A 16,139-nucleotide genomic window follows, 5' to 3' on the forward strand; every position below is an offset into this window, starting at 1 on the left:
AAACAATTACACTGTAAATAGTTTTTTTTTGTAGTTTAATTTTGCCAGTGTATATAGCAAGAGTATGATTTAAAATATGCTTATTCTATAGACTCAAGATTTTTATCCAGATTACAATAAATCCCAAATCCTGTTTATCCAGTCCATGCATAATTATGTGGAACTGTTTTTATCTAAATACATTATGCAATGATACATAATCTGATGTATAAATGAAGCAGAAGGAAATAAACAAACACATAAACAATGTTCTCAGCATATTTCACCTGAGGATCTTTAAAGGTAATTTTTAGTTTAGTCATTTCAAATGAATGTAAAAGCATTATCTTCTGGTTTTTAATACAAAATGTAGGGTCTTGTTTAGGAAATCAAGTTTATTTAGTCTTAGTGCAGTATTATTTGTGAGGTATTATTCACGAGTTTGGACTTTTTTTCACTTTTCCTGAATTCTTAAGTATAATATTGATGATAATTAAAAGCATTTAAAAAACAATATTCTCTATTATTATTTTTATATATATGAGTATGTATGTGTATATGCATTGCATGTACATATACATATAATGTAAATTATTCATGCATTTCATGTTTTAAAGGAGAAAGAGGACTGAGTTGTAAAATCTTATTCAATTTTCAGTGATGAAATGAAAAAGAAAGACATTGGATCAAATTCTGCCTTCAGATATTAGCAAAAAACTCCCAGAAAATATTGACAGGAGTCAAACACATTTGTCTGAGGACAGTATTAGCCCTTTGATGTGTAAATGCAAATATTTCATGCAAAATTAATTTAATACCACATGCAAGTTCATCTCATATGCACATGGCTTATAGCCAAGAAAACTTCATAGGTGCTTGTGCTTACATGCATACATGGTTTGAACTGAGAGCATTCACGCAAAGGAAAATGCAGAATGATCAGCATGGCAACTTTGTCAGAATGACATTCCTACAGAGTAACTATCTAATGCAAACCAATATGCACATGATCTTTTTTGGGCAGAGAAGCATAATTTGAGTTGTGGGGTAAAACAGTGATTAATAAATGTGGTTAGATAAGAATTTCTTAATGTCTCATTTTTAGTAACTATTTTGCCCCACATCTGATTCAACTTGGATTATTTCCCTTTGCTATCTACTCCTTCATCATGCAAAAAGTTACAATTAAAATTAGAAAGCATTGAACAAGCTTTAAACCCGACAGATAACATGGATATTCTCCACACTTTATACTGGAATTAAATTTTATATAAATACCTCCTGCTCTTACCAGTGGGTGGTGTTATTCCATGTATTTAGGTATGAAGCAGACAGGAAAGAGATAAATCTTTCATAAGTACAGCATAAATCACACAATTCTTATATTATCCTTGCACTTAGTGTAATATATTCAAACTCAATTTTTGAAACAAAATTAAGTGACTGCCATAAAACTTGAGGGACAGAATTGTGAACAGAATAAGAAAAAATATATATCAAAGTAAGATACTAAACTTGATTTTTTTTACACTTTTTATTTAAAATAAAGCCTCCATACTGCCTCATAATCATATTGCAGAACATGGGCTGTTTAATCCAGATAGTTAGTATTTCACATTACTGACAAATCCAAGACCAATTCCAGTACACCGATTCCTGCATTAAGCAAAGTTTAAACTGACAACATACAGTTTTAGTTACTATTTCATGTGAAAAAGGTGTTCTTAGTACATCCATTAGCAGTAATGAATTAGGTAAAGCGTACATGATTTTGTAATATCTTCAGAAATAATTCAGTGAGCTACTTTGGGTTTAGGCTGCACCCACCTGCAGCTTAAGGGCCTGATTCTGCAAAGTGCTGTGTACCCCACAATCCCAACACCATCAGAGGGAACTAGGGTCATCCAATGCCATGCAGGATGCTCCTTTCCTCTGCAGTAATCCCCATCAGAGCTTTACACAAGTATTCTGTCCTGTTCCAGGCATAATATTCCTCTGGAGAGGACACTCACGGAAGCGGGAGGTGAAGCCCAACATATTTAGTTTACTGTCTTAATTCTAAGATCTGCTTTACTTAATGGTAACCATAAAGCCAGTCAGTGTTTCAGCTTTTAAAACTTTTAGTCAAGACCATTGTTTCTGCTTACTGCATAAAAGTATATCACTGCAACAGTCATTCACAAAAGTATGTATAGATACCAAATGGAAGCTGTTTGAATTTCTGTCAAAATTTTGGAGGTTGATTTCTAGTTAAATTGATACAAAAATGTGCAGATTTTCTTTTTCTTGTCAACTTTATTGAGAGCTCTTCACTCAGAATAGCTCTGGAAAGCATCTCTATAGAGACACAGATTCACAGACCCCTAAGATGCACAGCGCTCTCAGTGTCTTCAAACCTATGTCAATTTCTCAGAAAAAATGTTGCTGTCTCCAGAAAATAAGCCAGAAATATAAATGCTTACTTTTGCTCTTTAGCAGATTGTTATTCCTTTTTAGCTGACCACACAATATATTTTCATATAAGGACTTTTCCTTTTTTTTTTTTTTAGATAATGAACAGAAAATATGAGTGTTTTACCCTTGCCACTTCCTAGAAATGAGATTCTGTGGATTGCTAAATGGTTAGTAGCACTATGTCAACTTTCAGTGCAGAATTATGTTTGTGAATGCAAGTGAACTACTGTTCAGACTATCATATGACTAGAATATTTCACTCTGAAAAGAGCAGATGATACACCTGTTTGCTCCCCTCTTCCACCCACTCCCAATTACATGACATGATTTGGAAAAGAATTGATCTCCGTAGGTTTTCTAGAACAGTAACTTCATAGATACCAATAAAGATATTCTTGTTTGGTACTGGAAGTGGAGAAGCAGTCCAAAACCCCCCAGAATTCTGGTACAGGCTATGTCTGAAATAAGAGATCTATGATTTTTTTATTTTTCTTGTCTTCTGCTTATAATAGTCAACAGCAGTTCTCAAGCTTTCTTACGCACAGTGAGAGTTCAGATTTCTGATATAGCTTGTAATAATCTAGACAGTTAAATGTTTGGATATCAAACTTGCAATGCCTTGGCTTTCAATAATTGCCATATATCCACCATCTTGTGTTTGTACAGTTCATAAATAATGAAGACTTACAATGTCTTTCTAAATTCTCATGCATTTGTCTATTCCTCAGCATCTGTGCCCGAGAAACAGAAAAACATACCATGTTCATGTCAATGCCATTGGTGTATGTCCATGCATGCTGGAAGTATTCCTCAAGTCGTTGCCGCAGAGGGTTGGGGATTTGATGAAAACGTATAAACTCCTTTACTCGCAGCATCTGCATGTGATACCGTGCAGTTCCCGAGTAGAGTCTTTGGATTATTGCAGATACATTTCCAAAAATGCTAGCATACATTAATGCTGGATTGAATAGAAACAAAGCTTAAGTTATATCAGTTATATCTTTGGGTTTTACAGATGATGCAACAGTTGTTATAAAGTACTTTTTACATAAAGCAGCTCATGAGACTAGTAATGGTTTCATAGATGTGGAATCGATTTACCAGAAGCTTTTTATTGATTTAATTTTATGAGTATCAACTCAGTTAGTGAATTAGGCTTAAAAATTATATTGTGATTAAGTTGGCAATATCAATCTTCAGAGAATTTTAGACCTGAATTTAGTGTTGTAAATTAAGTTAATCTAATTTTATGGACTTTGGTAGAACTAAGAACCAGGAAGCAAGATTAAGTACAAGTTGTGAAGAAAGGGCAGAATTACGAAGGTATGCATATGTTTATAGCTTCAAGATTTAAATCAACAAATAAAATATAATTATGATTATCAAAAAATAATGGGCAACAGTATCCTAAACCCACTCAAAACTCAGCGTCCTGCCCTATACAGGATTTGGTTACTGATACATAACACAAAACTTCTGACAGTTTGGATAACGAATTTTGAGTAGTCGAATAACTTGACTACTTCCTGACACTGTATGAGTCACAAGATGTAACATTGCTTTCCCTGTAAATTTGCCCTTCTGGCTGCATGCTTATAATTTTGTTAGTTTAGGCTACTAAGTCATTTGCTGAAACACTGAGAAAAAAAAGGGAAAAAAAAGATAAAACTACTTACAGCCAATCAACATGACACAGATGGAAAAGATTTTCTCTGAATTGGTGTTTGGAGACACATTTCCAAATCCTACACTTGTCAGACTGCTGAAGGTAAAATAAAGTGCTGTAACGTATTTGTCCTTGATGGATGGTCCAGAACTTGCATCACTCTTATTGTAATGCTTTCCTAATTGTTCTCCTAAAGAATCCAACCAGCCAATCTTGTGAGACAAATAAGGTCTTTCCACATTTCCAATGGCATACCAAATGCAAGCAAGCCAGTGTGCAATTAGTGCAAAGATGCACATAAGGAGCATCAAAACTGCAGCACCATATTCTGAATATCTGTCCAATTTCCGTGCTACCCTCACCAAACGCAGCAATCTGGCTGTCTTCAGAAGACCTATTAATGTTGTTGTCTGTAAAAATAGATAGAAATTGATTTTCTCTGTTAGTAAAAGTACGCTCATGAACAGTCAGCATGAATAAACCAGAGCACATTCCAGTATTTGGAGGAACCAACAAAACCAGTAGATTAATCCATTTAAATGGGTTTTATTTTCTTTAAAATATCAACTCTATTATAAAAACAATGAAGAAAACAGCAAGAAATACACATTTTAAATTAAGATATATTGAAGTTGTCATCTGTTGAATACTTCATTTTGAATATTACTCTCGATCTGGACTCTTCAATCCAACTTAATGGACTAAATTATTCATTAGATTCATGATGTTTTGCCATGATAAAGTCTGTAAGTTATTGGAAATACTCATAATTATATGATTGGCTTTGTAGGTGGTACAAAGTAGTGTGACTATTTGATCTTAACTTAAACACTTCTTTCAATGCTTTGGCACATGTGTTCTTGTAGAGAGAAGGAGCAGGGCAGAAATGTCCCAAAGAGTTTCTTATTTTGTAAATATTCCTGTTTGTAATGGTCAGAACTCTATAAAGGTAAAAGAAGATGAGTGACTGTGAATAGAAAATCATGGAAAAGTTACTGTTGTGAGACTCCAGAATCGTCTTAATTTTACATTTTTCATCTCAAACCATACAGATGTAGTGGTAGAAGACATTAATACAAGTACTAAATCATCAGTTTTTTTTTTTTTTTCCCCTGTAGCAACATACACTATGAGTCAGAAGCATACAGGAATCTCATAGCTACTAAAACTGTGAATCTGTATTAATAGGAGATGGATATAGGATCATTTCCCCCCATTACGGGATATTTGGTGCAAACAATATTCCATTTATGAAAGGGACTTAACTATTTGCCTCAACTGGAATTCATTAGGACTATAGCACATATTTAAGCACTTTCAGACTCTAAAATCCCTACAATACATTGAAAAAGTATTTTTAATTGGTAATATTTATTAAAAAGATAAAGTTCTTAAGGTAATATCCATCTGGCAAATCAGATATTCTATTTCCTCAAATTTACTTTTTTATTGCAAATAAAATTATAGAGGAAAATAAAAAAGATCATGTTAGATTTCTCCATTTCACTACTTATACATTCTAATCCAGCAATCATAATTTTATTAAGTGGTATAGACAATGTAGTTTTAATATTTTTGCCTTGTATATTTATTGCACTATTTTGCCTTTTAAAAAGCTTTTTGATTTTTTTTCTAGGTATAAGACAGGAAGGAAGCCTGAACTGAAAGTGGATTTTTTTTTTTTTCTGTTCTGACTTGAGTAGTAGAACAAAAAAGAAACAATATACAAATGCCTACGATAGTTCCTTTATGCCTACATAATTGTCTCCACAAGCTAAGTAACCACATAGAAGACATCTTTAGTTGTTTTTGAATGATTATTCAGTTCTTCTAACAAGAAGCTTGAGAAAGGCTAAAATTTGTCACTTAGTTTCTCTCTGGGGAAAGAAATGACCTTCTCAAAACAGAAGTTCATGGATACTATATTTTCTAAATATACGCCACTGAATTTATTTTACAAAATCCTTATGTATTACAGGGGATATCCTTAACTCTGATTAGCCTTTTTTTAAGCAGTGAGATTAGTTTATACCCTCAATTTCTCAAGCCCTGGTGCTGAGATAATCACAGCAGAAGGCAATTTTTGATGGACTACAACATGATTTGAAAGAGGAGAGCATCAGCATTCTGATTGCAGTAGGTATAATTCAGAAGTTATTTTATCATTCTGGAAAGGGAGCTGGTATCACCTAATTAATTATCTGCATAAATGATGTTCTGCCTTGACAAAAAGCCATTTACAACTTTCTCACTGATGGCCAAATCTTTTGAGTTCCTCTAGATTTTTATTTTGAGGTTTTTCCTTTCTTCATAACATCCACTATTATCAATGTATAAATCTATAATGTCACCTCTTATTTGTCTCTTTTTATAACCAAATAAGCCACTGATACATACGAGTAGCTCAAACTGTCACTTCCAATGTGCGTTAGCATGCACTTGCTTACACAGGATTTAATCTGCTATAGAGTTCTTTCCAGTTTCCTGGTACTATAAGGTCCTCGGTTTCTCAATATTTTCCTGTAACCTACATTTTATGTGAAAATCATCATCAACTTACCTTTTTTTCAACCTGTAAATAATTATATGAAGTATGAGTACTAGAGTATCAAGTGCAGTTAAATGTTTTCTCTCTCTTGGAAAAAACTTTAATACATGCCAGAATTTGACTTTCAATCTATGCTCCATTACCTTAATAGTCTCTTCTGTCTCACTGTTGAAGATATTTACGCTGTATGCATCGTAATACCAACAATGTTAGTACAAACATCAATTAAGCAAAAATATTTCAACTAACCCAAATTTCTTATTTACAGCAGGGTACTGGTACTTCAATTGCCATTGATAAAGGACTTCCAAAATGGTCTACTGAAGCAGTGCTGGGATTTCTCTTTGCTTCAGCTCAAAAAACTATTAAGGGAAGAAAAAGTTAATACTAAATACTTCTCTGATATTAGCCAGTCAACTAAATAATTTCCAGAGATTTTACCTTAATGCTACATCATCCTGTCAGTCCACAGAGCAAATGCAGATGCAGACTGTATGATTAGCTGTATGATCAGTTATGTAGTCTTGAGAATAAAAGTCTTGAAGTTCACTGAAATAAGTTTTCCAAGTAAATTGGTAATCTGACCACAAGAATCTATAAGCTTTCTGAGCTTTGTTTTCGAATATATTTTAATTTGGAAGGAAGTTAAGTACTGATTCTCTCAGTGAAGATATAGTCAGGACTATGAGGTTCAATGTGGTAGATAGATATAAATATTGCTTTGATATATTGTATAATGGAGAAGAGATATTAAAATTAAGAGAAGAACAAGATTACTTTGATTTATGTGCCTTCATTTTAGCCCAAATCCATCTATTTTCTTGATTTATTGCTATGAATAGAAGATACATTTAGTCTTCTATTTTGTGAGTCTTCTGAGTATATACATCATGATATATATTTTTATTTTCTAAGGCAGCATTTTTACTGTTGATAGGCTTTTAAACTGTGTTCTGTAAAATAGCTCTGATCACTAGTATTTGTATAAACAGCAAAAGCCTTCCTGCTTTTCTGCATGTTTCAGCTGAGCATTATCTCTGGCCTCAATTTAATATAACTATGAGTTTTTCTGGCTGAAGCTGTTACCATCACTTGTTTGTATGTTTTAATGCAATAGATTCTAGATGAAAGGGAAGAAACTGTTTTATCTATATATCCATCTGATTTTTCCATACTTGTTTGTGAAGTGAAAAGCTGACCTATACATTAAACCCTACATTTTTAAATGCATATATCTAAAAATAACTAGTAATCTTAGGCAGCATTCCACTTGAACGTGCATATCATCAATGTTTGTGCTTTAGGAAGCAGTGCCACTGCAACTGTTATGTATTTAAAATCTAACTCAGAAACCTAAGACGAGCAGAATGATTAAAAATAAACTAGCTAAAGAACAGAAAGTAAAAAGTCCATCTACTTCTTATTTTTATCTTCCCAGGGATCAGAGTTTTCATTTAACATTTACAGTACACAAACATGGAGAATGGTTTACTACGAGCCATAATAATTTTGGACTGAGTATGCTTAAACAGGAAAAAAAATTAGTTCCCTATTGCAGAAATTGGAAAGTTATCTGTCTTACTCTATTGTTTTCCTATGGCTGACAAAGTATAGCTCGAGCAGAAGCACTCAGATAGTGCTGCATGTGGTATTTGGATTATTATCACCTACCCTTTCTAGACTCAGTTTGATATTGACGTGTTTTAATGCTCAGTGAGCTCACATGGAGCTCTCTTTGGAGCTTATGTTGTTTAATAAAAAGACTATCCAATACCATTCTTTGCAGGGGATCTTATTTGAAGAATTTCTAGATAAATGAAAAAGAGCTATTTAATAACAAAGGTAATCCTCATGACTGAAAAAAAATCTATGAAGTGAAAAATGCTCCATTCTAACAGTTTCACTTTTGCTTCTTCTTTCTAAACCATCAAAAAGCTATCACTGGGGAAATATTATAGTTAGCAATGTAGGAAGTAAAACTGCAGTAAGCAGCAGCTTAGAAAATGGGATTGACACATTTAATACCATGAATGAGAGAGAAGTCAATGTGACATGGTGAACTGGTCATAATCTTTACAGTTTCACTGTTGCTTAGGTAAACAAACTAGTTTTTCCAGATATAAAAACTGTTCAGTTACTAGGTTTTGAGGGAATAATGAACTAATTTACTTGTATCTGTAATACTGAAAAAGATCAATAATTTCTGTTCCAATTCCCATGCTTTTTTATTTGTGTACTCATTTGCCAGAATGCACTTGTTTGCTACTAATCTGTAACATTTTCTTATATTAAAGTTATCCCTTTATCATCACTTTAGCACATGACACTTTAAATATTGTCTGACAGAGGAGATGTGGAAGAATGGCGTTTAGGGTCAAATCCAAAGAGCACTCCTTCAATGAACTTTGGAATCGGTCCCTGTTGTAACCCTCAGTGTTCTGCACTTCCAGTCACTAAACATAATTTTTGTCAGTGATGAGTGCTGTCATGGTTTTGTGTGGAGCTGTTTCTGGTAAGGGGGAAAGAGCTGTAAAGATGGCTCCTATAAGAAGTTGCTCGAAACTCTCCCCAACTCTGAGTCAATTAGTTGTCTCCATGATTACTTTTTAAGAAGAAGCCGGAAGAGGAGGCTTCTTCCTTTTCCTTCTTCTTCTGCCCTTCCTTTTTTTCCAGCTCGTGGTGGTGCAAGGAGTTGAGAGAGAGAGAGAGAGAGGAGACCACGTGGACCCCAAGGTCAGTGAGAAAAGAGAGGAGATGTGCTGGAGCAGAGACGCCCCTGTATCGTGTAGAGAGGACCAGTGAAGCACAGATTTGTTTACACTTCATAAAAGACCCCATGCCAGGGGTGGTGACTATGTCGAGAGGAGGCCATGTTCCATGGGAGGGATCTCCTACTTGCAGAAGCTGTAGCTGCTGAGAAGAACCCACACTAGAGAAGTTGGAGCAGGGGAAGAATGTGAGGAGTTGTCCTCCTCTAAGAAGATAGAAGTGGCAGAGCCCGCCTGTGAGAGACTGACCACATCCCCCATTCCCTGTCCCAATCGAGCTGTTGAGGGAGGAGTTAGAGATATTAGGAGCAGTGAGCTAGGGGTCTCTGCTATCCTAAGAAGGGTGGGCGTAGATGGGGGCATGGAGAAAGAGACCGTCATGGTACTTCATTGCTGGCTGGGCCAAACCACAATAATGCTCTGTGATCAGAAAATGGTGCAGACCACATCTGAAAGTGAATGATGTGGTCCAAGTTGGAAGTAACGCCATTGTCAAAATATTTGTCTTACATGTGTCTGAGCTACCAATACTGCAGAAAAAAAATCTGCAGAAAGACTGAGACCTAACACAGATAATGAATGCAAAAGGTGATCAAAGTTTCCCTTTAATCTCTGACCTTTTTAGTCATCTTTTGAAGAGAGAAGTTATCTTTTGGTAAGAGAACCATTAACATGTTCTGTCTATCCCTTAGGTTACTTTCTCTCTTATTGCATTTCTTTAACAAAATTTATTTCTACTGCATGCTATTACCTATAGATTTATTCAGATTTCTCACATACCTTGAGTGTGTAGGCTTATATTCAAATTAGTAAGACTCTCACTATTGATTAGGAACATTACTATTGATTTCTATGACTGCTAAATTTGATCACTTTATTCTAACGATTTTTCAGAGGTACAGAAGGAAGGAAACCAGCCTTAGCAGGGAGGTTGGACTAGTTGATCTCTAGAGGTCCATTCCAACTACTACCATTCTGTGTTTCTCATTATATAAAATTTAAGAAAATGAATTTAAGAAAAGTATGACTGACATTCATCCTACTTCTGAATTGTTTATTTTTTTATGCTCACAAGACTCTCAAGGTGTATGTAGGTATGTGCCAGTTGTTTTATGCTGAACTTTAAAGGCATACTTAGGTTTACATGTTAATTTCTAAGGATAGGGTAGACTCAGAATTCATATCAGACTTTTGAGGTGGACATAAAAATATTTGCTGTCAGGGGAATGACCTTAATAAAAAGGAATTCATTTAAAAATGAAACTGTTTTTTCATTCTCTGTATTGTGGCATAGAGGCATATTGTCAGGTCAGTAAATTTTCATGCTAAACGTTGCTGATTAATTTGTAGTTTTCACCTTTCATTTCTCAATTAACAAGATGCATATATGATTGACAAAACTATTGGGTTTTTTAATGTCAATATGTGCACAACAGTATTTTTAAGGAATAGATTCACTTTGGAAAGTGAATGCATCATATTTTGCTTGGTTTGCTGCTTTTTTTTTCCCCTAAACTGCTGTAGTCTATACATCACAACCTCCCCCCACCCTTCTCTACTTGTCAGCTTACTTTTCATAAAAAAATATGTTATAACTTTAGCCCTTTTAAAATTAAATAAAATTCTTTGGAAGGAGGCAGAACTGGGTCAGTCATCCAGAACAGAGCACATGTTTTAAACACCTTTCGTCAATTTTTGGATGTATATATTGAACACTTGAAAACTATTGTATAGTTAAGGTGACGACATTTTAGTCCTGACTCAAGGTTAATCCCATATCACAGAAACTTAAGGGTTAGAAGGGACCTTAAAAGATGATCTAGTCTAACCCCCCTGCCAGAGCATGGCTTCCTAGAGTAGGTCACACAGGAACTTGTCCAGGTGGGTTTGAATATCTCCAGAGAAAGAGACTCCACAACCCATCTGCGCAGCCCATTCCAGTGCTCCGTCACCCACATAGTGAAGAAATCTTTTTACTTTCTTCTGGTAGTCGATACTCTTGGACAAAATAGACAATTGCCAAATCTTTTTGCTAACTGGTATAGTTCACACTACAACTAACCTATTTTACACTGAGTAAACATCTGATGTAAAGGTTTTGAACAGAGAAAGTGTATTTTAATGCTCTAATGCCAACACAACACTTATATACATTATAAGCAGTATATATAAAGCAAGCAGCAAATCAAAGGAGAAATTCTTAAAGTGTTTCAACAAATCCTTCATACAGGACACAACTACTTGTGAAGTCAGTGTCAAATATGGTATACTTAAAAAATACTATCTGAATTGTTCAACTTATTCTCCTGTTAAAGCTATCATTCTACTAAGAAAGATTTAATTTTAGTGTAACTTTAAAATATGTGTGGAATTACTAAACAGCCTGTTAACTGACAAGAAAAAAATGTATTCAGATATAATGACTAGTCAGTAAAAACTTAAGATTTAAGATTTTGTACTCATTTAAGCTTACCTCTTCAGAGCCAGAGCCAAAAATCAGCAGGTCAAAAGGTATTGCAGCAACCATGTCAATTAGGAACCAGCCTTTGAAGTAGTGAATTGCTATTTTTGCTGGGTCACTTACCACTTCTTCATTCTGGTTTACATACGTTGTTCTGAAGTTTATTAGAATGTCAATGATAAACATAATATCCACAATTAAGTCTACAACATTCAGTGGGCTGCAAGAATATCCACACTCTCTCCTCTTCCGTTCCTCGCTATCATTCAGAAGGAAGGCAGCAGAGTAAGGGGTGAATATGGCGGTGTATATAACCAACAACAAAATGAGCCAGTCCCAGACAGCTTTGAAAGGGCTGTAGTGCAATATAGTAAACTTGTTGATGCGAGGTGTCTGGAGTTTATATTCTGGTAGAACATCAGCCCCTAAGGATAGAACCTAGAATAAGAAATATACCATATCAATAGTCATTCAGTGACTTAGCAAATACAATAAACTTAGCAAATGTAGGACAAACTTAAAAAGTACTTTATTGCTGTTTTGAGGATACAGCTTCAATTATTTGGTGTTTTGGCAAACTCAACTTCTGTGAAATTAATAATCTCTGCCAGGTCAAATAAATTAATTTACCGTATTAATTTAATTAGTATTAAATTATTAATATTAATTTACAATAAATTAAATTACAATACAGTAGGTTGGTTCTTGTTCCCCATAGCAACCATTAAGAGGTATAGCTACTCCATAACATCTGTATGATTAAGCATGTCATTAAATTAATTTATCCACCAAATGGTAACCTTGCCAACCTCTTCATGGCCAGTGAATGACTTTTCTCGCAGTAGTGTGGCTTTTTTTTTTCCCCAAAGTGAATCTATTATCTTAAATTCACTGCAAAAGAGTCTCTTATCATTAAAAAAAAAAATAGACAACCAGAAATAAAAAGTTGAAGATCTTTGAGTGTCCTTGACAGCTATCTCCACTTTGAGTTTTGTTATGTGAAAAACTTCTATGAATGGAGTAGCTTCACTGAAGCTATAGTTCTAGTACAGTTTAAGGTCTGAACAAGAAGAATACTACAGAAGTATTGCCTTTGCTTCTCTTCTACCTTTGTCAATGCCTAAAGCCTGTGATCATTCCTTTAAAAGTATCAATTTGTTATCTGTTGGTGTTATCTAGGTTGGATTTCATTTTTATTTCAAAGGGATTATGTTTGTAAGCACTGCTTGATTTGCTGGGTCTAGAAGCTGAAATGCTTGCTTTGTTGCAAAGAACAAGCATAGTATGGGCATCAGATAAAACAAATTTCCTTTATTTGCTTCTTCAATGTGACTAAACTCTGACAAGAAGGAACAAAACCTTTAAGGATAAGAATTTAAATTATGTTTTCATCCATGTTCAATGCTTGGCATAGAGACAGTCAGCAATGATGTTAATTATTACCTTGTGTGCCACAAGTGTTGTCCAAATCCTATGGGATTCAGGTCACTGCTTCATTTTACATAGACCAATGAACAAACTTCCGATAGTAACAACCTGCAGTTACTGCCCATTTGGGCAAGTAACATATTCAAGAAATCTTACCTCATTTTCCAATTATTAGTTACTTATTCCTTATCCCAAGCTAGTAAAAAACAATGCTGATTAGAAACATAGATATTTCAAAAGTAATTAAAATGAATAATTCTACTAAAATGAAATGATGCCTGAAAGGAGAAATACCTTGTCAGCAACATTGTCCACTTCTATTTGCTTTTTATTTAGCAGTAGGTAGCTTGGAATTTGAGATTTCATTTTTTTTCCAAATCGAGGAATTTCATGCTACTCAAACATAATTGCATGAGATTGTAAGGGTCAGCACACTCCTTTTGATTTAACTTGCCAACAGCAAGTGTTGTATAAACCTCAGATCCTATCCTTAGTAATCTAAGTGGCACTTCCTATTCAGTGACACTTCACTCTGAAAATGTTTGAATACCAGGGTTAATAACCACTCTTCTCTTTTGAACTGTGAAGAAAGAAACAATTAAGCCATCCAAAAGATTATATGGTACCTTCAAGTGACCATTATGCACCATGTTGAGGTGGTAGTAGAGGCTGTTCATCTATATTTTATATTTTAACTAGGACTTGCACTTAACTAATGGTGCTGGCTATTTTTTATGCATTAAATGCACTAGCTAACAGCAAGTAGAAACATAAGCTTTACTTAGTCTCTTATGCAGTCTTAATACTTTCAGACCTCCACCTGGTGGTTTGACAGGATGTTTTCCTAATATGTGAGAGCAGTGCTAGTTTATGTGGCAAGAGAACTGCTATTTATAAAATTTATATCAGTGTTCTCCTGCTGGATTTTCAGACAATGAAGGAAATGGATTAAACAAGAACAATAAAGCTTACTTCATGTATTTCTTGCAGTTGCTTGAAAATTCCAGCCAGTGCTCTTCACTTCAGAGTAACAGATAATGTAAATTGGACTTACTATCCTGCAATCTCTCTCTTATTCTCATTTCAGTAACAATTGTTCCTAGGTTGATATGGACTGAGTTAGGTGAAACTGAAGGGTCAAAAAAAAGCTGATTAAGTAAAATGAGGGAACAGAAGTACACAAGGGATCATAGCAGAAATGGATCCAACTTTTTCATGCTAGTTTCTTAAACACACATACAACAAGAGAGGCTGACTGATGATTGTGAGTTTCATATTCATAATCTGATCTAGAACCTTAGCTTTTCTATAAATATATTAGTGTAGTGGGTCTGGGATGGTAGTGATTTTCCACAGCAGCTCTTGCAGTGCTGTGCTTACTGTTGGTATTGATAGCACATCAATGTTATGACTACTGCTAGCACAGCATCAAGACTGTCCCTCCAGCATTCCTTCCCCCACCTTTACCAATAGCTGTGGATGGACACGATCTTGGGAGGGACCATGGCGAGGACAGCTGACCCAGACTGACCATGAAGATATTCCATACCATATGATGTCAGCTCAGTAATATAAACTGGGGGAGAGGAGCAGGAAGGGGAGGGCAAGATTCATTTTTGGCCTTCCAAAAGCAACCATTACGTGTACCGAAGCCCTGCTTCTCAGGAGTTGGCTGGACATCACTGCTGATGGGAAGTAGAGAGTAACAGCTTCATTTGCCTTTGCTTTGCTTCTTGCACACATGGCTTTGCTGCTTCTTTATTAAACTGCTTTTATTTCAACCCATGAGACTCTCATGTTATTTTCTCCCCTTCCCTGTTTTGCTGAGGAGGTGGATGATAGAGCGGCATGGTGGGAACATGGCATCCAGCCAGGGTCAAACCATGATAATTAGTAACAAAAGGAGAGCTGAGGGGAGTCTTCATCCTTTAATGGATGCGGGGGGAAGGGCAGTGACTAAGTATGAGGAAAAGGCTGAGGTGCTTAATGCCTTTGCATCAGCCTTCAATAGTAAAACGAATTGTGTTCTGAGTACCCTGTCTACTGAGCCAGAACACAGTGAACAGAATGAATCCCCATTAGTCCATGGGGAAATGGTATGTGACTTGCTGCTCCACCTTGACTCACAGAAGTCTATGGGGCCGGGTGTCATCCACTTCAGGATGCTGACAGAGCTGGTGGAAGTGCTTGCCAAGCCACTCTCCATCATCTACCAGCAGTCCTGGCTAGCTGGGAAGGTGCTGGTGGACTGGAGGTTGACAAATGTGCTGCTCATCTACAAGAAGGGCTGGAAGGAGGACCCAGGGAACTATATGCCTGTCAGTTCGACCTTAGTACTGGAGAATGTTATTGAACAGATCACCCTGAGTGCTATCATGAAGCACGTACAGGACAACCAAGGGTTCAGGGCCAGTCAACATAGCTTTATGAAAGTAGGTCCTGCTTGATTAACATCATCTCCTTCTGCAACAAAGTGATCGTCTTAGTGGATGAGAGAAAGGCTGTGGATGTAGTCTTCCTGGACTTTAGTAAAGCTTTTGACACCATCTCCCACAGCATTCTCCTGGAGAAACTGCCAGTTCATGGCTTAGACAGATCTACTCTGCATTGGGTGGAAATCTAGCAGAATGACTGGGCCCAGAGAATGGTGGTGAATGGAGTTAAATCCAATTGGTGGCCAATCACCCGCGGTGGCCCCCACAGCTCAGTGCTGGGGTCTACTCTGTTTAATATCTTATGTGCTGGTTTTGTGTGGCAGGTTTTGGTAGCAGGAGGCTACAGGGGTGGTGTTTTTAAACAAAAACCTGCCAGAAGCTCCTCTTGTAGGTGATAGGG

At 35.8% G+C, this 16,139-nt stretch overlaps 1 protein-coding gene across 1 annotated transcript in view; it reads right to left on the minus strand.

Annotated features, from left to right (window-relative positions):
• Positions 1–16,139, minus strand: part of KCNH7 (potassium voltage-gated channel subfamily H member 7) — a 242,621-nt gene that overhangs the window by 39,005 nt on the left and 187,477 nt on the right. Inside the window, exons 7-9 of the mRNA XM_062004706.1 lie at positions 11,889–12,314; positions 4,110–4,509; positions 3,192–3,391 (exon numbers count right to left, since the gene is read on the minus strand). Of these exons, the coding sequence (XP_061860690.1) occupies positions 3,192–3,391; positions 4,110–4,509; positions 11,889–12,314 (1,026 nt within the window). The remainder of the gene's footprint in view (positions 1–3,191; positions 3,392–4,109; positions 4,510–11,888; positions 12,315–16,139) is intronic.

This window comes from Colius striatus, chromosome 11 (assembly GCF_028858725.1).
Source record: "Colius striatus isolate bColStr4 chromosome 11, bColStr4.1.hap1, whole genome shotgun sequence".
Classification (NCBI taxonomy): Eukaryota; Metazoa; Chordata; class Aves; order Coliiformes; family Coliidae; genus Colius; species Colius striatus.